We start from the raw sequence: 25,403 nt of genomic DNA, 5'->3' as shown, positions 1-25,403 counted from the left end.
AATCTAAAGAAAGAGTAGGCCTCAGGACAGAACTCAAATAATCAAACAGAAAAACCTGTCCAAGCCTTAACCTTTCTGTTACACCCCGTTTGCATCTCAACATTTGGTAGTTTATTTAACAACCATTTTTTTTTTTTTGGTTTTTGCAAGGCAATGGGGTTAAGTGGCTTGGCCAAGGCCACACAGCTAGGTCATTATTGTGTCTGAGGCCGGATTTGGACTCAGGTACCCTGACTCTATCCCCTGCGTCACCTAGCAACCATCTGTTAAAGCGGATGGGGGTGTGTTATTTGCCGGGGCGGCCGGCCGGGCTCCTCCTTTCTCAGCCCATCCGAGTCACACGTAAATAACACGTGTGGCGGGGCAAGGTGTCCCGGCGCGGGGAAGGCGGGAAGCCACGCCGTGGGCCCTGCTGGAGGGGGGCCGGGGGGCGCGCGTGGCGGGGACCCGCCACTCCTCGGCCCGTGTATTCGTGGGATTTCCGCCGCGGCCCTCTTCCCCTCCCCAGTCCACAGGCCCCGCGCACCCCTTCGGGTACACCAAAAAAGACATAAAAACAAGAGCCCCACCCCAAACAAACACCGGACGTGGGATGGAGACGCCGAAAGGCTTTCTTGCTTGTCCCTAAGTAAAGGCCCCGGAGAAGGTGTCAGGCGGCGCCCGGGTGCGGCCCGGCGGAACGGGCCCTAGGCCCGCCTCCCTCCGCCTGGGGGCGGGGCGCTCGTGGCGCCGGAAGCCCCTCCTCTTCCGGTCCCAGCCCCTGACGCCCCGCACGTACGCGCGACGGATGCCGGGAGCCGCGCGCGCGCCATGGCGCCTCCCGGTCTCGGGGCAGCTGTTCCTGCTCACCTTGTGGCGGGCGGTTCGCTATGAGGTTGATGAGGTACCTGCGCCGGGCAGCTTCGGCCGGCCCGGGCCCGGGCCCGGATCCCAACCCAAGCCGGGGGCCCGGCGCCGGGCCCGAGCGCAGCGTCCCGGGCCAGGTGGAGTTTTACTCGCGCTTCTCCCCGTCCCCGCTCTCCATGAAGCAGTTTCTGGACTTCGGTGAGCGGCTTGGCGCGTCTGCGGGGATGGCGGCGGTGCCCCGCTGTGCCCTCCGCTGCCCGCGCGGGGCCCCGGGCTGGGCGGGGCAGGAAGGGCGCCCGGGCCCCCCGCCCGGCCCGGCCTCGGCGCCTCGCCCGCCCCCTGCCACCCGTTGCTTGTTCTGGCTTTGAATCCTCATCCGTTTCTCTCCGTGCCCTGTGTCGGGGGGCAAACAAGAAAGCACCCCAGGGCCTCCACCCGCTGTCAAATGTTTCTTTTTTTGGGGGGGGGCCTTATTTTTAATTTATCTCTGTCTTTCGTGGTGTGCCCAGAGCTCACACTTGCGAGCAGAATCTCAGACACGAGCCACAGTTGTATTTTATTTGTAAGATGCAGCAGAAAGGGAAGAAATAATGGTAAATTCTCACTTTGGCAGAAATGGATAAGGAGTAGAAAAAGCTTAGGGTAGCTGTGTTGCTGCTTTACATTGGTCTAGAATTTTTCTTATCCCAAGTTTACTGTTCACTTCTTTTAGGAAGCAATAGGTCATGGAGATCTGTGAAAGAAAACATTTTACTCCTTTTCTCGAAAGAGAAGCATAATTTTCTAGGGATTGAGATATATTAGACTGAACTCTTGGAGATCAGGGACTTCCCATTCCACTCTCCTTCTCTTTGTCTCCTGTATTTAAATCCCAGGAGCAAATGAAGATAACAATTGTAAAAGTGCTTAGCCCGGGATCTACCTAGCTTGTAATAGGTGCTTTGTAAATGCTTAATGACCCGATAAATGTGGATCTCTGGGGGAAAGTGTTTTAAACAAATCTTAAGCATAGATAAGCTGCGGAGACAAAATGCTGAGGGACTCAGTTTTTTTGGGGGGGAGGGAGTAACTTCAGTCTCTGATTGCTTTTAAATAACTCACAAGTCTAGTTTTCTTCCTTTCAAATGGATAGTTTCTAAGTTTTCCCCCCAAAAAGAAAGTATTCCGCAGGTTATAGAAAAGGGAGGAGGTGGTTGCAATTAAAAATCCTTTGGGATTAGTTTATTACCTTCTTTGACAAATCCAAACACACTAATTAATATCAATAGTTAATGTTTATAGAGTGCTTACTGTTTTCCTGGCTCTGTGCTTTACAATTTACAATTATTATCTCATTTGATCTTCACGTGAGCCCTGGAGGTCACAGCTATTATTATCATCTCCATTGTACAGATGACAAGAGTATGAAGCTCAGTTTGGATTTAGGACTTCCTGAAGGTGGTAGAAAAAGGTGAAACTAGGACACTAATAAGAAATAATTTTGGGGAAAAAAAGCACTGTACTTTATTGGGGACAGTAAATTTATTTTTTTTTGCTATCAAGCTTCACAGAGCATAATATTGATAATTCCGTTATTTTATTTTATTTTAGTTTAGTTTTTGCAAGGCAATGGGGTTAAGTGGCTTGCCCAAGGCCACACAGCTAGGTAATTATTGAGTATCTGAGGCCATATTTGAACTCAGGTACTCCTGACTCCAGGGTTGGTGCTCCATCCGATGCACCACCTAGTCACCCCAATTCCATTATTTTAAAATAAAGATATCTCCTAGTTTATGAGGTTTGCTTGTTTTGACTAGAAAAACCTCTGCATGTTTCTACTTTTATTTGTATTTTGAAACAACTGCTCTGATAGTTAAAACATGATCATTACTTTATGTGTGATATCAAAAATAACTTTTACGAGGAAGTGTTTTCCTTTAAAGTTTGGGGGTACATGGTTTGAAGAAGCATTGTATTGTGGTGGAAAAAGCATTTTTCTGGGATTTAAGAGAAATAGGTTCTGTCCTAGCTTATTACATAACCTTCCTAAGGTAATACACTTAATTTTTTCAAAAATTTTCTGTATCAAAGGAACACATGTAACTAAAGAGTAAGATTAAGAGACATTAAAAACTTGTTTTTAAATATGTAGTATAGTGATAGTTTTTTAAAAGTTTCCCTATTAAATTTTTTAAAAAAAATTTTATATATTTTTCCAACTACATGCAATGATTTTCAACAATCATTTTTACAAGACTTTTAAATTCACATTTTTCTCCTTCCCTTTCTCCTTTATAGAAAGTAATCCAACATATTTCCTATTTAACTTTAATAAAAATGGACATAGTTTACAGTATTTGCATATTTTCAGTCTAGATATTAATACTGTAGAAGAGAATAGGATAAAAATCAGTCTTCTAGTAATGATAGGAAATTTCAAAGTATCTATAGTAACTTCAAGGGGAAGAATCAGAGTGTCTATAAAGTAGAGCAATGAATTATTCTTACTTTTAAAAAAAACTTGTTTTTGGTATTTTAATTACGTTATCAGTATGTGGAGGACATACTGACCCCTTTATAAAAGTATAATGTGAGTGAACAAAAAAGCACAATGATGACTCCCATCAGAATAGTTTGATCAGTATCTAATTCCTTTATACCAGAAGCTTACAGATTTTCTAGACTCAAATTCCCCCTCAGATTACAGAATCCTCTTAATTCTTTCTGCAGGACTTCAGTTTTTTGTTTTTTTTTTGTTTTTTGGTCCTAATGGTAAATTAAGAAACCATTCTTTTTAATACAGTGTTTGGTAGATATTTAAGAATATGTTGGTAGTCATTTATCTTATGTCATTGAGATTCCTTTAAATCAGTGAGTTAGCATGGTAAAATGGTAAAGGGCAAATATCTAGTTATTGGGAACTTTGGTATTTTTCTTAGTAAAACTACACTATTTTTCTAGGTGGAATTGACTTGATCTTGAAGACTTACGATTTTCTTTCCCTTACATTTTTCCCTGTTTCTCTTAAGGTTCAGTTTTCAAATAATTTGTTAATTTTGTATGCAGATATGTTCAGAATTTAATCATTTAGAAACAAGGAATATGAAAGCAACTTTTGGTAATGGAGTCATTTTGTATTTAGAGCATCTCCTTTCTCTCTTTCATTCATTTCCTTCTCACTTCCATTTTGATTTCCAAATTCCTTTCGTTACAGGATCTGTGAATGCATGTGAAAAGACCTCATTTATGTTTTTGCGGCAGGAATTGCCAGTGAGATTGGCAAACATAATGAAAGAAATAAGTCTGCTTCCAGACAATCTTCTAAGAACACCTTCAGTTCAATTGGTCCAGAGCTGGTAAGAATCTTATCTTGTTTTGGGGATATCAGTGGAGAATATTTTACCTTACATTAAACATGGCCTTTTTTTTTTTTTAATCTTCATTGAACTACCAGGATCATGACGGCAGATTTTTAATTTGTGATGTATATATTTGTTCCCTAAGTCCTATACATTGCTATTCTTTGTTCTGAGAGAAGCAGTACTTTGCAGAGAAATGCATAGTTAAGTATGTTTTGTGATTTATTTTTGTTAAATTTCATAAGAATGATTTTTTAACACTCTAAAATTCAACCAAATGCAATCAAGATAGGTAATGTATTTTAAAAATATAGATTTTTAATAAATGAATTGATCTAGTTGTGAAAATATCTTTAATTTTATAAACCACATTTTATAAAAAAATTACTTATAATCTTTTCATTAACTGCTGTTTTGTTTTCAGGCTAATTGCCCTTGTGTGCCATCTCTATTGCTGTTTTCTTAGGCATTATGAACACTCAGCAAAAGAGTTGGCCAATGGGGCAGCTAGGTGGCACAGTGGATAAAGCACCGGCCCTGGAGTCAGGAGTACCTGGGTTCAAATACGGTCTCAGACACTTAATAATTACCTAGCTGTGTGGCCTTGGGCAAGCCACTTAAACTCTTACAGATTTGATTAAATACAAAATGATTATGAAAGTAGAGAAGAAAGCTGAAATTTCTGGGAAATTTCATGCCTGAAACATATGCTGCAGTCAAAATAATACATCTCATATTTTAAAATAGTTATTCAACTGTTTTGTGTACCTTTAGACAGAAAATGAGATGATGAATGATACACAATACTGAATGTATATCCATATGTATATGTATCATATACATATATATATATATAAACACACACACATACATACATACATACATGGACATATTGAAACAACTGAAGAACAGCATGCTCTCTGATTTCTATTTTGGTTGCTGCTAGGTGGTATTTGACCTCACATACTTTTTAACTGTGTGTCCCCTGCACATGTTACTTAACTCTGTTTACTTCAGTTTCTTCATCTGTCAAATGACAAACCACTCCAGTATCTTTGCCAAGAAAACCCTAAAGAGAGTCACAAAGACTCAGACATGACTAATCCAAACAATACAAAATATATCCCTTTGGAAATCAATTAGACACATGCAATCAAGGACACATTAAGAGCAAACTCAGTTGTAAGATACTACTTAAGACATCTTTGTTACTTGGATCTTTCATAATAAGAGAAATCAGTGGGATAATTGGGAGGAAGAAGTTTTCTTTGCACTCTATTATTTAATCAAAAATAGACTATAGTCCTGTGATTTCAGTACTAGTTTATTAATTAGAAAAATTATAATTTTATGACCTTGAAAAAAAAGTTAAATAGCCTTCCTTTTTCTCATTTCTTTCATTTTTGAGCTGTTAATACCTTCCTTTCTTTGGAAAGTTCATTAACAACTATTTCAAGTCTTGCAACCTTCTTATAATGTAAAGCAAATAAAAATATTTTTTTATTTATGTTATCTTCTATTAGAGGATCAAATATATATATATATATATATATATCTAAAAATTGAAAGTTTTAGAATTAAGATATTTTAGTTTTGGGAAGGCTTTTAATAGAGTGCTTATTCCAACTACCTCAGTTTGCATATTAGGAAACTAAAGCTAGTGGCTGATCTAAGACCTGGATTTCTTGACTCATAAGTTAAATGTACATTTGATCTCTACCCTTTTTTGAATTAAAGACATGGCCAAGTACTTAGAATGAAGATACAGAATTAAAGGGAAAAAATATAGTTGGATGAGATCTTATGATTCTTGAATAATATCTTGTCTAAGGTATCATCAGGAAAAGGGAATATATGCTAGCCTTTGAGTAGATAGAAAAAGAATCTCTTTGACAATTGATGTGCTGCTAATATGATACCATAGTATTGTTCTTGATTGAAGGGTAATATTAAAAATACATTTAAAATATTTCTACAAATTAAAGTCTTGGAACATAATAGCTTTAAATTTAATGTGAGAATTTATATTTCAGGTACATTCAGAGTCTACAGGAGCTCCTTGATTTTAAGGATAAAAGTGCTGAAAATGCTAAAGCTGTGTATGAGTAAGTATATTCTTGATACCATTTTAATGCCTTGATTGATTAATTTCAGTCCTCCAAACACTATTCCAAAAAAAGCAAATTCATTGAAGCTAATTTTGCTAGTGGAAAAAGGAAGGTTTTTTTTTTGTTTTTTGATTTTGAGGGTTCATTAACTATGACAACTATTTTCTTCCCACTCTTATGCTTCTCTCTCTTGATTTGACTTGATTCCTATTAAATAGTGACTTACTAGCTTAAAAAAAAAGACTAATATTAACCTGAAAGATACTTGTCCGTTTTAAAGAAGATAGCTTGAGATACTGTACTCTAGGTCCAACAATGTTGTCTTTTGCTCATTTTTAGAGTTCTATTTTAAAATTGTCTTTAGAATTCGCAGCACATACTTTTGAATGTGATTATTGTTGAACAAGGGATGATATGATTTTTGAAAATGAGTCATTCAAAGTCTAAGCGAAAAGAAAGATGAACATAGTTTTTAATTTTTGAAAATGATAGTGCTCATTTAGAGTTAAAAATTATTATTTTTTTAAATAAACAAGTTCATTAAAATCCTGCCTCATTGCGGGGACAGCTAGGTGGTGCAGTGAATAGAGCACTGGCCCTGGAGTCAGGAGGATCTGAGTTCAAATTTGAGCTTAGACATTTAATAATTAGCTAGCTGTGTGGCCTTAGGCAAGTCACTTAACCCCATTGCCTTGCAAAAAAACTCCAAACAAACCTAAAAAAAAATCCTGCCTCAATGAATCATTTTGATTGTATTTATTGGAATTTCCTATGAACAGATTTTTTTAAGGAGCAATCCAGAGAGTTTGGAAATACTATTTTAATACAGCATGTTATGTAGAACATCAAATTAAGTTTAAGCTATATTTGTAATATATTTTAAAATGTCCACCTTCCTTTGACATTCTTTTTTGTTAATCTTTTCTTAATTGAACTTAATTCTAAGCATCATCATCTTTAACACGGCTATTCCTATGTCAGTACTTAAACTATTGGTGCAAAGATGTAGTAGTGCATTCTAAGTTTTGGCCATTTCTCTCCCCCTTCTCCCCCTTTACTAGTCTACCTCCTCTTTCTTCATCTGCATAGTGTTAACATAATAGGATGAATGAAATAATATTGTCCAGCATACATTATCTTTTGCTCTAGGTAAGCAATAGTTTCCAACACTAAAGTAGTTAATTGCCTATTTAATCTTGATTAACTGTTGATTAAGAGCAGAGCTTTTGTATTGTCATACTCTGAAGCATTCCTGTAGTACCATGCTTATAAGTGAGAACTCGATTAAGACTTCAAACCCAGCAAACATTTATCGGTCTCCTGGTCTGTGTAATACAGTGAGGATTCAAAGTCAGAAGAAAAAAGTCTTCCTTTCCTGTGGCAACTTAGATTGTTTTTTTCAGTGGGATGAGAATACAAGTAAACAAAGAAAAATACCTACATGGTCATTTGAAGAAGCAAGAGAGAGCATTAATGTCTTAAGAAAATCAAGGAAAACTCCTCTTAGAAGATGGTATATGAATTGAACCTTGACTTAGATCATTTAATTTCATTCATTCTACCATTTTAATACTGAGGATGAGGAAAAGATTGAAGAATGATCAAAACTTATCTTTGTACCAGTAGTCTAAATATTGACAGATTTATTCACATATGAACACAGTTGTGATGGACACAATAGCCATGTTTAACATCATCTTTAAGAGAACAGTGCTCAGTCCCTTGAAGGGATTCTAAAAACAGATGTGAAGGTACATTACGTGAACTACATTGTACACTGATGTTTACATTAAGAGATGTAATGCCATGTAATGCTTGGGAAATTGAGCATGTGAAAAGGAGTAATAAAATGGCCCCCACAGGTAAATGAGAGCCAAGTTACAAAAGACTAACCTATAAGGGGCATATATTTTCTGCTAGGGGTGATAGGGAAATGAAAGTTTTTAAGCTAACGCAGTGATATGGTTAGACTTGGACTTTAGGAAAATTATTTTAGCAGCTGTGTAGAGGAAGTTAATAATATTTGGAAAGAACCAAACATACCCTTGTTGTGCTTAATAAAGTATCACAAAATCTCTTAGTTAATTTTGGCTCAGAAGTTGAAATTTGAACTGATTGAATGACTGCTACTCTTTTACTGCTTCTGTACTTTATACTGATATATATTGGTAAAGTATAATGAAAAAAAATGCGCTGATACTGTTTTTGTTTTATCCTGTATAGACGTTGAGGATTTTGGTTTGCATTTCAGGTTAGTTTAGTTTGTTTTGTTAATTCTAAAAAGAAGTTAGAAATTGTAGGACTCGTCTAACAAGTATGTTTTGTTCAGCTTTACAGACACTGTGATAAGAATCCGGAATCGACATAATGATGTCATTCCTACCATGGCTCAGGGTGTGATTGAATACAAGGAAAGCTTTGGTGTAGATCCAGTGACCAGCCAGAATGTACAATATTTTTTGGATCGTTTTTACATGAGTCGCATTTCAATCAGAATGCTACTCAATCAGCACTGTAAGTACCTAAGAGCAGAGAGAAGAAAAACTAAAATGGACTATATTGAGAAAGTAGCAAATAATTAATCTCTATCCATGCTTATCCCCAACATAAGTTAAATGTCTATAGCAATTCAGTTTTTAGTGAATATTAGTGGTTATGCAGATGGTTATAGGAAATACTTTTCCTGTTTAAGGTTTTCTGAGAGAAGAAAACTATAAAACAAATATGGTTTTTTGCTATTTTAATTTTAACTTTTTTTTTTTTTTGGGGTAGCCTTACTGTTTGGTGGAAAAGGAAAAGGAAGTTCAACTCACCGAAAACACATTGGAAGCATTAATCCAAATTGTAATGTTGTTGAAGTTATTAAAGGTAAATTTCCTCTGAATTTGTACTTAAAAATCTTTAGATATAGAAATCAAAGGTGTTACTTCCTAGCTGCATAAGGTGTTGGCTGTTTGTAATATTATATATGGAATAATTTAGCAGGTAGCAAATATTTGGACTACAGTAACTTGTACAAGCTAATGTATTGGGCACTGGAGAGATAAAAAGATAATTAAGACATGACCTTTGGTCAAACAGTTTACGATCTACTAGTGATGATAAGAAATCTATACAAATAATTATAGGACAAAGTAGAATGCAATAAATGTATAAAAGATTTATGAAGAAGATGCTGTAAGAGTTCATGGAAGTGGGACAGCTAGGTAGCACAGTGTATAGAGCACTGGCCCTGGAGTCAGGAGATATGAGTTCAGATGTGGACTCAGGCACTTAATAATTACCCAGCTGTGTGATGTTGGGCAAGTCACTTAACCTCTACTGCCTTGCAAAAAAAAAATGAGTTCATGGAGGAGAACACTTTTCACTGGGGTGAAAGAATTAAATTTCATGAAGGAGGTGATATTTTATCTAGACCTTGAAAAGAATGGTTAGGATTTCAGAAGGTGGAGGTAGTGGGTAGGACATTGAAGACATAAATAGTTAGTAAAACATCATATTTGTTTCAGAAAAATGGCAAATAACGAAGGGCAGTGGTTTTGTCATTATGTGTGATATCACAGTCAGATATATAGACTATAACTTTTTCTAATTTATTCTGCCCTTAATTAAATTAAGCATTTCTCTTTCATATCAAGTCTCTAGATGAAATGTCTTCTTCTTTCCACAATATCAGTTGAAAAAATAATCTTTATAACTTGACTACTCTGATAATGATTTACTGTGGCAAAAACTTTTTAAAAATGAAATCATAGTATATACTTCATCTGTGTATCATTTGTCTAGGAGAGAAACGTTTTAATGATGGTTTAAAAATGACTAAAACTTAAGATTTTTGTTTTTTTATATATTTTTTTTGCAGAATTTTGCAGATTTTATTTTGCAGAATGAACCAGTAATTAATTTTGTAAGACTATATTCCAGGGGCAGCTAGGTGGCATAGTGGATAGAGCACCGGCCCTGGAATCAGGAGGACCCAAGTTCAAATCCGGTCTCAGATACGTAATAATTACCTATCTGTGTGATCTTGGGCAAGTCACTTAAACCCATAACCTTGCAAACCCCCCCCCCCCCGCCCCAAAGACTCATCATTTTCAACCCATCAAGTAGAGCCAGAAATAGGTGATTATAGCAATTTAAAACAATTTGGTCTATTTTAGTGCAGCAATTCTGATGTTTTATTGTATGAAAATGAACTAATTTTATTCTTTTCCCTTCTTAATTTATTCTAGATGGCTATGAAAATGCAAGGCGTCTTTGTGATTTATATTATATTAATTCTCCAGAACTAGAACTTGAAGAATTAAATGGTAAGACTGTATATATGACCTTTCTTTCACTAATGGTTAGTGTTAAAATTAACTGAGAAATGATAAGGAGAGAGTGTTATTGATTTTCTTTTAATGAATATGTAAAAATGAAAGTTATCACTTTTAATTGAACCATAATTTTGGAGTTATGGGAAACAGTTCACATTTAAAAGCACTTTATAGCTTGCAGAATATTTCTTTTGCAATAATTCTTTTAAGTTAATGTAAATATCTCTCATAGAACTTAGAGCTAGTAGGACAGAGGAACTGAAACTCAGATTTGGATCATTGGGTCATAAATTTAAAGCTGGAATGGACCAAGTCTGATTCTGTGACATGTGTAGAAACCTCTGAGGTCATGGAAATGTAGGAGGAGAAGATATGGAACTGATAATAGAGAAATGACTTAGGGATTTTGCAAGTGTCATTAACTTCTGAAAGCCACCTAAGTAAACAAAAACTTTAATATGTTAATTATAATCTCAGTGAGATGAAGAAAGAAGTACAAGAGGTACTGATCTTAAATGGAATCATAGATATAGAACTGGAAGAGACCTTAGAAATATTTTGTTCAATCACTTCATTTTACAGAGAAAGTTAAGTGACTTGTGAAAGAATTTCTTTGGCTTATTTCAGTTTTGTCAATGACATTCTCAAAAAGACTTATTGGAAAAAATATTGACTTTCGGGTCATAGAATCTGGGTTCAAATCCTATTTCTGACATAGGCTGTGTGACCTGGAAAAATTAAATATAGATGAAATTAAGGAACTTTTCCAGGTCACACAATTCATGTCAGAAGTAGGATTTGAACCAATTTTTCTAATGTCTTATGGGTGCCACTCATTGATTTTTCAGAACTGGAATAATAAAGCACAGTGATTCATAATCCTTTTTTTTCTCAACTATTGTTAATTTTCAGATCAATTATTGGAATCATGATCCTAGTGAACATTTGATTATTGAAATTATATTCCTTAAAACATTAAAATAATATGATATTTTTGATATTTTACCTGAGGAAGAATAGAAAAATTCTGCCCTTTTAAAGAGCTATTTTCAATATGTTCTGTTTTTTAAAATTTTGTGTATTTCTGTGGAATGGCCATTACCCCCCCCCCAAAAAAAAACCCTCTTATAAACAGCTGGAATTTTGTGTTTCCTTGGGCTCTTTAAAACTTCTCTTTGGAAGATAAAATGCTATAATTTTGAAGATTCAGTGCCTTTAAAAAGAATTTAGTAGAGTCAGAGGAATGGACTTTTGTTAATTTATTTTGCCACTTTTGTTAAATTATTTTGGAGTGTTCCTTGAGATTGCTACAATATTAATGTTGTCTTGGTCATTTGTGAGTTTCATGATCAAGGAGATTCAAACATTGCCATGAAGAGGGAGTTATGTAACAGTTATTCAGAAACAATATTATTGATGTTTCTTTCTTGATTATGGTTTGTCTTTTTGAGATGCTTGGAAAGATCCAGTTCTATAGTTACATTTTTCTTTTTCTACTCTGTAGCAAAATCACCAGGACAACCCATGCACGTGGTTTATGTACCATCACATCTCTATCACATGGTGTTTGAACTTTTCAAGGTTTGTGAAGTAGAATTACAGAAGCTTTGTGTGCTTAAATTTTTCCTTAGTTTTAGGAATCTTGCTCAATTTCTAGAGCCATTTTATCTGAAAGTCAGTGTTCAGGTAACCTTAGTTGTTCAGTATCCTACAGTATAGGAAAAATTATAACTTTTCACTCAGTTATTTTTTTACTCTTACTTAAGAGATAATTCATAGTAAGATTATATATTTTATAATTTTACAGTTTCCTAATGGTTTCTAATTTAAAAAGTTCATACATGGGGGAAAGAAGACCAGGAAGAAAGGAATGAGCCTTAATAAATGCAGTAGACATTGGTTAGAAGTGAAAGGTGTTAGCCTAACAGTAAAGAAGACAAGAAAACTAAAAATGGTATACCTTTAAAATAGTATACTGTTGTAATCAATAATACTAATTATTAGTTGATATTTACAAAGAGATATAAGGTTTACAGACCACTTTGTGGCAGTTCTTTGAAGTAAACTGTATATTATTATCCTTATAGATGAGGAAACTGAGCCATAAAAAGTTAAATGATTCATTCAGGGTTGTGTAGTTGACAGGTGCTGAAGTCATGGTTCAGACTCAGATCATCTATTGGTCTTCCCTTTGCATGAATAGATGCATAGAATTTAGAGCCAGAAAGGTCTGTTGATATTATTTAGTTCAATCTTCTCATTTTATAAATGAGACTATTAAGGTCCAGTGTTACGTGAGAGTTGAGCTGGGATACTTATAACTTCCCATTCTAAACCTATTAGATCTTGCTGCCAAGATGACCTTAAACCTTAAGAAAGGTTTTAATTTTTTTTTGATGTCTCTGTTTTACCAAGTAGGGAGATACATTTTACTAAGATTTCTGTCATCATGTTTAAATAAAGTTTTGATATTTTGTCATATCACTTGATAATGATGGGAGATAAATGAGACAATCTTATATTTAAATTTTTTGTCATAGCATTTTAATGTCAAGAACTCACCTTTTGCATCTGTTATATGTAATTTAAGAATCAAACTTAAAATTCTATTTTAAAAATTTACTGAAGTAGTCTAATTTCCATAGACATTTAACAATTATTCATAAACATTTATTTCCATGTTATGTGAAATTGGAATTAGACAGTGTTCCTAACTACCTGATAAGACCTGACTAATGCAATATGAAAATTGTGGACATTTGGAAATACGGAAATGGACATTATTATTGAATTATTTATAGCTACCTTTAATTATGATAATTTAGGATTAGATTAAAACAATTGTTCTTTCTTTTGGACATTTTAAGACATTCGAAATCTTATCTAAAAGATGGGAACTCTGTTCACAAAAATACAGTGCATTGAGACTTCCGATGTAAGAGGGGAAAGCTCTTTTACCTAGTATCTAGTATGATTACACAAAAATTTTTGGCAGAATTTTCTGTTTCAGTGTATCTTTTTAAGAGTTTTAGAAGTATATTGTTTATGGAGAGCAGCCCAAGACTACCCTTAAAAAAATGTTCCTTTAAAAATTTTTCTCTTGGTCATTTGTGCCCATTTGTTATTTTCCTTCACTGGGATTAGAAACTTCAGAGAAGTTTATGAGTTTTGGACAATTGTAGCTCTTAATATAACTAATATTTTTTCAGAATGCAATGAGAGCAACTATGGAACACCATGCCGACAAAGGTGTTTACCCTCCTATTCAGGTTCACGTAACACTGGGTAATGAGGACTTGACTGTGAAGGTAAATGCTATTTTAAAATTTGGTGCTGCTTAGATATGCCAAAATGAAAAAGGGGTTGTTAATTTCCAGATGTGAAATTAAAAACAAATGATTAAGTCAGAAAGACAGTCTTTTTCACTTGCCAACAGTCATCAACGTTATCAAACTGGTTTGAGCAAACTGGAATTACCTACTAGTTGAGGCCAAAGTATATAGAATATAGATACATAATTTCAACAATAATCTGGGGTATGCATGACAAATCAATTTCAAAATGTATGAGTATTTACATAGAATTATATATAATCTATGGGCTGGTAAGTTCAGTTGCTCAAAGTCTTATAAATCATAAGATCCCTTTCCATAAATGTGAGTTGTTACTGCTATTGTTAATGGCTTAATTCCAATACAGACAAAGTAGTTTTATATAAAGAAATTTTCCCCCTATACCTTTCCCTCTAAACCTGACTAGTCACCTCAAAAGAGAAATGTGGATGACTCATCACAGCTTGCTACCCTTATTGGAAGAAACTTCAAAATGTGTGGTGAGTTTGTAGTCATTGTTTGTATGTTTTACAGTTTATGGTCTATGTTGCTAGTTCTTTCCATACATATAGAGTTGATATTTATCTGATTTACCACTTCAGCACTTGTCTTTGTGGTTCTACCTTTACGATACATGGGATACAGAATGCTTCTATTTCAAATAAAGCATTTCTACTGAAATTAGTACTGGTTTAACTTGTGTTCTGCCAGCTATTCATGAATTTCTTTTGATGTTTTGCATCCATCTGGAGATGGTCAGAACTGTGATGCATTTAACATAGATTTAATGCTGACTCTACCCTAGGAGTTTATTCTTGACAATTTTGTTTTTCAGTTTGATACAAAGAATTATTTTTATGAAATACAGCCAAAACAATCCTTTATTTGGAAGTCTGAAATGTCCTAGGAAAAAAAGCCAAATTGGATACCATCTTTCATCTACTTCCTACCTTATTTCTAGTATTCCTTTTCAGATCCAATTTTGTTTGTTTTTTAAGTTTGCCACCTGTAACAAATTTCCAAATGTGAAATTATTGTCTTTACTCATGTTGGAAGAGCTTCTTTACCGAAGTTCCAGGGAATCAAGTTTTAAAACTTATTAAAATTTCAAATGTCAGGGACATGTGACTTTGTTACAGTGAAAACTTCATCTACTCTTTGAGAGTCTAGCCTGTCTCTCACTTAGAGTTTTAGACAGTAGAATGGTGACTCAAAAATTCCTCATATTTGTCACTACTTTTTCTAGTTTTCTAAAAACAATCATTGCAGTCTGGAAATAGCACATAGCATGTAGTATGTTGCTCCTCTGGTTCCAACTCAAACTAGTCTACATTAATTCCCACTGTAAGTAGTATAAAATGGAATTGAATTTAAGCTTAATTAGCTTATCACCATAGAGTTCTTTTTCTGTGCCTTATAACTAGGTATTGATCTCAGAGTCTTTAAGTCTGCCATTGGGATATAAGCTATGTCAGGATCTGTCCATCCTGTATTGGCTGTCTATTTTCTGAGAAACAACCTAACTAATTACAGTCATTAAGTATGTTTTTAGTGCCCACTCTGTGCCAACCACTGTGGTAAACTCTAGGGAATACAAAGAAAGGTAAAAAAATAGTCTATTGGACTCTCTCTTGATGCTGACTTCTTGGAGCATGGCAATTCATTGAAGTGCAGCAATAAAATACAAACTGGTTCTCAATTCTATACTTCTTCTAGTTACCTGAAGACAGTTTTTCTTGTTGTTAATTTGTGTTGTGAACTTAAATGTCACGACACATTTTGATATAGAAGTAAAAGATTTGTCTTAAAAAATAGAATCTCTCATTTATAGTTTAAGAAATGAATGTGTTCCCTTTTGCCCTTTTAAAAAACTTCCTTTTCATTAAAAAATTTCTTGATTTATTTTTTGTTGTTTATTTCCTTGTTTTCCCCAACCTCAAATTGTCCCTTTTAACAAATGACAGTTTGGTAGAAAAGGAGACAAGTCAAGAGTTTACAGTTTTGAAAATGTCTGAAACTTTTAACTTAGCTCTTAACGGTTCTAAATGTGAGACCTTGTCCAACAGCAGGTGATAAGACATATTTCAGGTAGGACTTAGCAGCCTTGGTACTCATCCCTCATCTCCCCTGGGATCTCTCTGATAGGTGACTGAGAAAACTCTTCTCAAAACGTCCATCTAAGGAGACTGCTCAGGACAGCCCTCTCTTCAGTTCTTCTCCAACTGCCCTCCTTTGGACCTTACCAACATGTCTTTGCATTAGTTTCTCCCCCCCCCCATTTTTTTTTTAGCATCCTTGTGTGTGTATTGTCTTTCCCCTATTAGATTATAATCTCTTTAAAGAAAGGGATTGTCTTTCCAATTTGTATTCCCAGCGCTTACCTCTAGGTCTGACACACACACACACACACACACACACACACACACATTTTTTTTTTTTTTTAGGATTTTTTGCAAGGCAATGGGGTTAAGTGGCTTGCCCAAGGCCACACGGCTAGGTAATTATTAAGTGTCTGAGTGTCTGAGATCAGATTTGAACCCAGGTCCTCCTGACTCCAGGGCCGCTGCTTTATCCACTGCGCCACCTAGCCGCCCCCCTGACACATATATTTGAGAAAAAAGGATGGTAAAAAATAAGCAGGACAGACTAGTTGTAAACAGAGGAGATCTTTGTTAGAGGTGACATGATTTTTGAGGATATCTAGTATTGATTATCTAGGTATTTGAACCAAAGATGTGGAAATAATTTAAAATTTTATTATAACCCCCCCAAATCCCCAACTTTCCATTTAAAAATTATCTACATGCTTCAAGAGCATCCTTGATGAAGGTATTTGAAAATAAGGTTGACTTTCCTTCACAATATTCCATATAGATCACTTATTTACTTGCTTTTTGAGTAAAGCAGAATTGAAGCAATTCAAAGGAAACAAGAGATGCACAAATTTAGAGTACCCACACCAGGTGTTCACATGGACTATTTTTAGTGACAGAACATTCTAAGATCATACTGCTCTGATCAGCCACAGTTGTACACACTCTAACTTGTCTCTAACATAGTCTCAAGGGTCCTTTCAAATTTTCTCTTATTCACCAGTTTTCATATATTGGGTCTTCATTATATTTTACACTTTCTAAAAATTAGGTATGATTTGATATTTAAAATAAATTAACAGCTATGTTGCACATTCCAAATGTAGTGTTTTCTTATTTCAGATCTTATGAAAAGTGTTAAACTCCTCTGACAGAATTAAAGCTTATATTAGTTTGTGAGGGGAAAATAACAGTTTGCCTTTTTTAATCTTACTTATATGCCCCAAGTTTATTAAAACTTAAAAACTGTGCAAAGACTTAAGGAAATTATATGTTCTTCTTTCACAGTAAAATTGTTCATGCTTTGTTATAGGCAGTATTATTCTTCCAAAAAATGTGATATTCAAATAATGGCTCAAATTCAGCTCTTGATTTAGTTGTATCAGCATTTTAATCTTGGTGTAAAAATCATTGCTATGTTTAAGCCTTTTACTCTACATGGGAATAGTTTTATTGAATAAGAACTGCCATTAAAGCCAATGTTCATGTGATTTCATACCTTAGATCTTATTTACTAGATACCAGATTTAAAAAAATCCTTTTTTTTTAAAAAGCTATATTAATTTTAAGATTTCATTATCTGCTAGGTAATACTATTTTTCTTTATATGATAATGTTAGAAAATGTTTTCTTCTCTTAGATGAGTGATCGTGGAGGTGGTGTTCCTTTGAGGAAAATTGATAGACTCTTCAACTACATGTATTCAACTGCACCCCGACCTCGTGTTGAGACATCTCGAGCTGTACCATTGGTGAGTAATCTTATAATAACGAAATATGGTCTGGTGATAGTTCTTTCTACCCAAAATAAAAAGAAATGGCTGCCAATGACATTATTTAAGAACTACTCAATTTGGCCACAAGGTGGGGTCCTACACAAGGAATAAGGGAATATCATTCTATAAAGAAAACAGTGAAACAGTGTTTATTTAAAAAAAAATTCTTTGGAGTAAGGTCATGTATTGAGAGAGACACAATTAATAGACGTGAATATTCGTTATTTTCGAATCTCATTCTGGCAAATTTTTACTAATATGAGAATAAATTCATAAATTCCTGTTGAATTGAAGTAAATTTCTCCTCTAATGATTTGCAGTCTTGGAAGAGCTTTTTTTTTTTTAAGATCATGGAGTACCAGTAAAGTTTTTCTGTAATATGACCAGAACAAAATTCATTGTAAGATTTTTGAATCTGCCCCAGACATTTAACAAAAGGGAGGGCTTCATTACAAATTTACCTATAATGTGGTCCTTCATTAGAGAACATAATTCTAATGCATTGCATTTATTTACTGACTTCCTTTGTGTCAAAATAATCCTTAAAATTCCTTAAGGAGAAAATAGTACCAGTGAAAATATTATTAATACTTAAGAAGGCTAAATTGAATTACATAATTAAGATTTTTAAGAATCAAACACTTGAAAATGGAGCCAAAATGGTGGGGTATAGGCAGCAGCCCAACTGAACCCTGCAAATACTCCTTACCAGATGACTTTAAAATGAGTCCTTAGATCAGTTTTTGGAGTAGCAGAGCCAACAAAAGGTCATGAGGCATTTTCCCCAGCTTAAGACAATTTAGGAGGTTGATAGGAGAAGTCTGTGACACCAGGATAGGTAGCTGTGACAGCAGTAGCAGTTTCAGGAACTTTTAGATCAGAGGGGTAAGGTGTCAAACATCTGGTCAGAAAAAGTTACACGGGACTCTGTTCTAGCTTTGGGTCCAGCTGAAGTGCTGATTGGAATGTAGTGCCTATAAGTTGTCCTGGGTTGTTGTTCCACCATGGAGAGAAGCACTTGTAGTTGATGATAAGGGAGCAGAGGCCCTGCTCAGCTTTCCAAAACAGAGGAGCTCCTGTTCTTGTAATTCTAGGAGAGCAGAAGACCTGGCCACTATTTTTTTTTTTAGGTTTTAGGCAAGTGGGCTTAAGTGGCTTGCCCAAGGCCATACAGCTAGGTAATTATTATGTGTCTGAGGCTGGATTTGAACTCAGTTACTCCTGATTCCAGGGCTGGTGCTCTATCCACTGCACCACCTAGCTGTCCAGACCTGGCCACTATTCCAGAGCCTAGAGGAGTGCTAACACTTAAGACTACAGGAAAGGAGAATCCCTTTTTTAGGTAAAGATCATGTTGGCCAGGAAAGCATGACCATTTCTCTCCCCAGATTACAGCATTCATGGAAGCACTGAAAATTTGCAGGCTTCCCCAGAACTGACTGAAAACATCAGCAAAAAAAAGCCTGAAGCTTGGCACAGTGCCTCCTTATCACCAGGTGAGCAGAGCCCAACTTTGACATAAATCAAAATCAAGAAATAGACTCGCAAAATGAGCAAACAATAAAAAATCCTTGATGCCAGGAGAGACCAAGACTTAAACTAAGAAGATAATAAGGTGAAAACAGTTCCCAGAAAAAGTCTCAAAGAAAAATGCTAATTGGACCCAAGCCTAACAAGAATTCCTGGAAGAGTTAAAGAAAGAGATGAGTGCTAGAGGAAAAATTGGGAAAAGAAATGAGTGACAAAAGAAAAAATTTTTACAGCTTGGTTAAAAGAGACACAAAAATATTGAAGCAATATCTTAAAATAGAATTGGCCTAGTGGTAAAAGAGGTACAAAAATTAATTAAGGTTGTCCCTCTTTTTTCATTTGACCAATTCTGCTTTTTTTTTTAAAAGGTTCTTTTCTTCAGTGAACTTTGTACTTACTTTTCCATTTGGCCTATTCTGCTTTTTAAGGAGTTTGCCAGCCAGTGTGTATCTTCCTGGACCCTGCGAGGAATACAAGGACCAAGGAATATAGCACACATACCTCCTTTTATGGAGGAGTGAAGTCACCACAGGACAATATTATGTGTACTCATACTATCACCCAATGCCTATTTGATACAGGAGCTCCTATCTCAGCTGCAACAGTCATGTCCCCAGCAGCCATCAGCTCTGTTCCCCTTGGTTCCCAGTACCCCACCTTACAGGTACAATAGCATTTCAGCATCATTCACCACAAGAGGATCAAGGTTGGTCACAGGACTGAAGTTAAGTTGATGGTTTCGTGATTGGGGAGGAACCATAGTGATGACTTTGGGAAATGCCATATCCAGAGCAAGTAGCCTCAGTGGTTAAAACAGTGCACTTCCCTTCCCTATGAGGCTGCTTCTCTTTGTTCTGAGTCCCCCATTTAGGACTCTCTAGCCAGAGGCCCTGACCCTGACCTGATTGCATTTGGAGGTGACAACTCATGATTAGAGAGGTCTTGTTCATAGAAGTCCTCTTTGGGGAATTTGACATGGAGATGACTTTTTTGGGTCCATCTCTTTTCTTGAATTGGTTGAAGCTGGAGAAGCCTGCTTTTTTCTGTTGTGATTGTCTAGCTCTTTGGTTTTGAAACTATATCTGTTTTCTACTTTCATCACGAGTGATCTTCCATGAAAAGTTCTTTCTTTTATCCCAGGATGTGAGTTCCTTTGAAACTAGTTATTAAGAAATACTAAGTTGCTCTTTGTTAAATACTGTACATTTCTTCTAATTGAGGAAACAAAATCATGTTTAAAAGAATCATGCTCCCTGTTCTCTGGTGTTGGGTTTTCCATTTTCCTTGACAGGCTAAAACTTGGATCTAAAAGTAATAGAGGAACTTCTTTGTTAATAGATTATTAAGTTTCTTAAGTTATCCCTCCCTGCTACTGTTGCACTGTTGGTAATATTTTGCTTGACTTTCACTCTTTTCTTGAAGATAATAAAAATATTCCAGCCTTTCATATAATTACCTCAAAGGGCCCAAAAGGCAATGGAAAGAACATGTATAATGGGTGTGAATAGATTGCAACAAATTACCATTACAAATTTGCTTATGAGAAATAGTGCAGGAGACATTCATGACTAAAAAAGATGAAAGATATGTATGTGAAAATAATTGATAAATAATCATGCATGTGAGGATAACTGATAAATAATCAAGTCCTATACTGGTTATATGGAAAATTTGCAAAGGACCAAAGGAAGGCCTTCAGTGTGTTAAGTAGAATATTTGTGGAGCATTTATGAAAAGACATTTTTTCATGGCTGCAGCAGCAGAGAGACACAGATACCTATGCATATGTATATTATCTGTATATGTATTATAATCAAGTACGTGTATGTAGATATACAAGTTTGTGTACATATCTTGTTAATGTTATAACTCAGTTATAATAACTTATTCTATGTTATAATAAAACTCAGTTTAAGAAAGCACTTCTTAAAAAAACAATTCATAAATTTGCTGGACAATTCAGGACAATCTTAGTTTCTTCGATCAATAAGAAGTATTTTGTTCAACACCAATTTCATGCTTGATACTTTGCGACACATAAGAAATGATCCTTTTGATATTTTGTCCTTCATTTTTGAAGAAGACCATGACATCAGGGGAGGTGATGCCAGGATAAGCATGTGAACTGAATTTGAGGGGTGGGGGCCTGTGCTAAGTGATCAGTGACCAAATGTGAATCAGAATGACTGGAGGTGGTCCTGGATACAAGGCAGTAAGGGTTAAGTCACTTGCCCAAGAGCACACAGGTGGCAGGTGTCTGAGGCTAGAGTTCTCCTGGCTCCAAGGCCAGTGCTCTATCCACTATGCCACCAAACTGCCCTAGTTGGGGATTTAGATTTAATATATATGGAAGAATTAGAGAACAAGTGCTAGATGGTATATTATTCATGAGTGTAATAGGATTTCATGGAGAGGTGACCAAAAAGAGTAGCAGGGAAACTAGGGATGCAGTAATAAGCATGAAATGTATGAAGTAGAGGTGTCATATATGGCCCACAAATACTCTTGATTACTGCCTGAACCAGATTAAAATGTAATTCCTGTCTGATATTTATGTATTTATAAGAAAAGAAATATATAAATGTGTAATTTTCCAAGTCAATAGATGGTTCGTGAGATCCTTATGGGATTGGGGAGTAGGTGAATTCTTTTAAGTTTTTGAGTGTGTGTGTGTGTGTGTTTATGTTTATGTATTGGGGGGTGATATAGTAAAAAGTATTTTTAGGAATCTTATTTTGATAGTGGTATGCATGATAGAGGGGAGCGACCAGAGATAGGAAGACTAATTAAATATAAGCCTTGTATTCTTTGGGTCAGGGGATTTTTATATTTGGGATGAATCTGCCAGGTCATATAGTTCAATCCTTTTATGGATGATGAAAGAAAAGCGTATGGCTTATGTGTTATTATATAAATAATGAGAAATGATATTTGAATTATGTCATTTTGACTCTAAATCCAGGGCTCTTTTTCATTGTGCCATGATGCTTTAGGCTCTTGGCATTGGGAATGCAAAAGAAATGATTAAAGAGATATTACAAAGAAAAAAAACCCCATGATATCCAGAGCTTCATTATTAGTATGACTGTTCTTAAGTCTTGGTGGAATAATTCCAAACTGTAACACTATTATGTATAGGTACAAAATGCTTAAGAAGTATGGGAAGTATGGTCTTAAGTGAACAGGTACAAGTCTGATACAGATATTAAGAGATCCAAAAATTTAAAAAAAAGGTCAATCTATGGTAAATATAAAAGAAAAAAATTTGTTATTGGAGTCTTATTGTAAACTAAGATATTATATTTATATTGAATTTTTTACATGGCATCATGTTGCCCAAATCATGATTTAGTAATAATGAAGAATTTCATTATAATTAGATTGCTACTAGGAAAGCAAAATCATAAGCAGCCTAAGATGCTTTAAGCAGAATGATTTAAGAAAAAATTTATTTTTATTGGAAGTTTTATCTCTGATTTCTAATTAGCAGAGAAACTGGTTGGAAGTCTAAGTTAAGGCTGTTTTAATGATGAAGTGGTGGATCCTAAAACATAAATTATAGATATGTATATGAGTGTATAAGAATATAGATATGGACACATGTATGTATGAATGAAAATATGTTGTAATTTTAAGTGAAATCATGTGATAAAATGACATTGGAGCTAAGGTTGGCATAATAAAGAGTTCAAGGTGAGAACTTAAAATTCATAATGTAAAGTATGCAACTGATTTTTTTTCATGGGTATTAGATTTATGATCACAGCTTTTTTAGGTCAGATTTAGAAAAAAATAACTATCAAACAGGTGGTTTTTGTTTTTAGCATTTCATGGCATCAGAATGCTCTTTATGTACATTATCTCTTTATTCTTACCTATTAACCTTTTGAAGTACTTGGAAGTCTATTATTATTTTCATTTTATAGAATGAGGACTTGAAGATTAGAAAATTTTGATATCTTGCTTAAGATCTACACTACTACTAAGTAGTTGATCCAGTATTCAAGCCAGTTTTCTGACTTCAAATCTATTGTTCTTCTGTTCCTTGGTACCACTAGAAATGGTCAGAGATGAATGTTCTTTTAAGAGAGGTAGCTAAAAACAAATTATGCCAAAGAAAAAGGAAGTGGGGACTGTGCCATCAAATGGTCAACTTAGCAAAAATATGCCACACCAACACCCAAGCCAGGTCATAGTAAATAAAGCAGGGCTGTCCAAAATGTGGCCACCTGAGTTTACTAAATGCTTTAGTAAACAAAGCCGAGCTACTGCAGAGCTCTCACTAAAGTGGAAAATCAAAATATATTGTCTGTTGTTTCAGTAAAAACTTTTTAAAATTAAGGTTGGACAGCCCTGAAATAAAGTTTTTAGTAGATGGAGTTGAAGGTTTAAAAAAGAAAGGTATTCAGATTTATGGTTCTTTATTTACAATAAATTGTGATAATAAAACATTAAAATGAAATATTCACTGGAACGTCTTTCTTCACATTTATGTTGACATGTAAAAGTGAACAAATGGTAGTCTAATAAGTAAATGGATCTGAAAAGTTTGATTATAATGTACTAACAACAATTTTTTTCTCTTTTATCAAAAAGGCTGGTTTTGGTTATGGTTTGCCCATATCTCGGCTTTATGCACAGTACTTTCAAGGAGACCTGAAATTGTATTCCTTAGAAGGGTATGGGACAGATGCTGTTATCTACATTAAGGTAATGACTTCAGCCTTTTTTCATTTACCAGTCCTAGTTTGTCTTTGATTTGTCAAGAAATTGAATTTTAAGTTATAATATAACTTTACATCAGTGACTGTGTATTCGTGTGTGTGTGTGTGTGTGTGTGTGTGTGTGTGTGTGTGTATGTTATGTGAGTGTTAAAAATGCAATTTAATGATGTTTGAGAAATACCATAGTCAGATAACTGATAACTAAATTTATCAATTTGGTTCCCTTCATTTTCCTGTAGTGGCCACTAGGTCACACTCTTTATCTATTAGAGAAACCATTTACAGTGACTGAGATGTGTCCATTTTAAAGTATCTGTATTATAAACTGGACTTAATATGAGTTCCTGTTTCTTCCAGGCCCTATCTACAGAGTCCGTGGAGAGACTCCCAGTATATAATAAAGCTGCTTGGAAACATTACAATTCCAATCATGAGGCAGATGACTGGTGTGTGCCAAGCAGTGAACCAAAGGACATGACCACATTCCGCAGTGCATAACTGCATCTAGGCTATCTGAAAAAAGAACTAAATAGGTTTCTAATATTATGTTTGAGAAGGACTTTGGAAAACTGTTAAACCAAGCATCTGGTTTTCATACTCATTGACTAGTTAGAATAAATGGAAACTGATTTCCACATTCAGACCTCTTAAAGTATTGAACTGTACCATTTAACTGTAAGAAGAAAAAAATTCTAGCTACTATGTACATTTACTTTTAATTACTGTAAATGTGGCTAGCATGTTTTGCTTTCTTTTCATTGGACTTCAGGGACTAGGTTTCAGGTATAGAAATCTTCAGGTTCCTCATGGGACCCGTGCAATTTATCTTACATCTTTCACTTCCATCCAGGAAAAGTATTTCCCTAATTGTAATGATTAATTGGTTAACTGCTTTTTTTTTTTTAGTTTGGAAAATCTTGTTAAAATTTATTTAATTCTACTTAGGAAAGAGAGTAAATTAAAATTGCTTTCACATTAATCAGTAACTGCCTATTGGTTGCACATACAGAGGCAGAAAATTATCCTGTGGGTTTAATACTACCTGCTTTTTATTATTTTGTTTTGTAGTTAACTCAGAGTCATTTATTTTGAAAGGTAAATTTTCTTTTTTTGAACAGAATCTCTAGTTCTCTATGTTCATCAGGATCCTGTGAAATTTACACTGAATCTTCTGTGGATTAATTTCAGAAGGAAAATTTTTAATTGCTAAATGACTAGAAAATGACTTAACAAAATCCTCTAAAGTTTTAAGGGGATAGCTTTTTACTTTGAAATTATAATTTTTGTAGTGATTCTAATTATGACATTAAGAAGCAGTGTGACATAATCATAGAAGACC

At 35.1% G+C, this 25,403-nt stretch overlaps 1 protein-coding gene across 1 annotated transcript; it reads left to right on the top strand.

Annotated features, from left to right (window-relative positions):
* The first annotated feature begins 773 nt into the window (after positions 1-773).
* On the top strand, positions 774-24,716 carry PDK1 (pyruvate dehydrogenase kinase 1). Its single transcript, XM_074215705.1, has 11 exons — positions 774-1,044; positions 4,040-4,181; positions 6,218-6,289; positions 8,622-8,806; positions 9,065-9,160; positions 10,525-10,602; positions 12,116-12,192; positions 13,821-13,919; positions 17,676-17,786; positions 23,937-24,050; positions 24,422-24,716. The coding sequence occupies exons 1-11, from the start codon at positions 870-872 to the stop codon at positions 24,560-24,562; spliced, it is 1,290 nt and encodes a 429-aa protein (XP_074071806.1). The 5' UTR covers positions 774-869; the 3' UTR covers positions 24,563-24,716.
* The last annotated feature ends 687 nt before the right edge of the window (positions 24,717-25,403 follow it).

The sequence above is a fragment of the Macrotis lagotis genome, chromosome 1 (genome assembly GCF_037893015.1).
Source record: "Macrotis lagotis isolate mMagLag1 chromosome 1, bilby.v1.9.chrom.fasta, whole genome shotgun sequence".
Lineage (NCBI taxonomy): Eukaryota > Metazoa > Chordata > Mammalia > Peramelemorphia > Peramelidae > Macrotis > Macrotis lagotis.
This window is presented reverse-complemented; position numbering and strand designations above follow the sequence as displayed.

What these genes read in the sequence shown, in the direction of transcription:
- PDK1 (XM_074215705.1), top strand. Translation starts at nt 870, where the DNA reads ATGAGGTTGATGAGGTACCTGCGCCGGGCAGCTTCGGCCGGCCCGGGC. An exon ending in ATGAGGACTTGACTGTGAAG is followed by an intron (nt 13,920 to 17,675) that starts GTAAATGCTATT and finishes TTCTTCTCTTAG; the next exon opens with ATGAGTGATCGTGGAGGTGG. An exon ending in CATCTCGAGCTGTACCATTG is followed by an intron (nt 17,787 to 23,936) that starts GTGAGTAATCTT and finishes TTTATCAAAAAG; the next exon opens with GCTGGTTTTGGTTATGGTTT.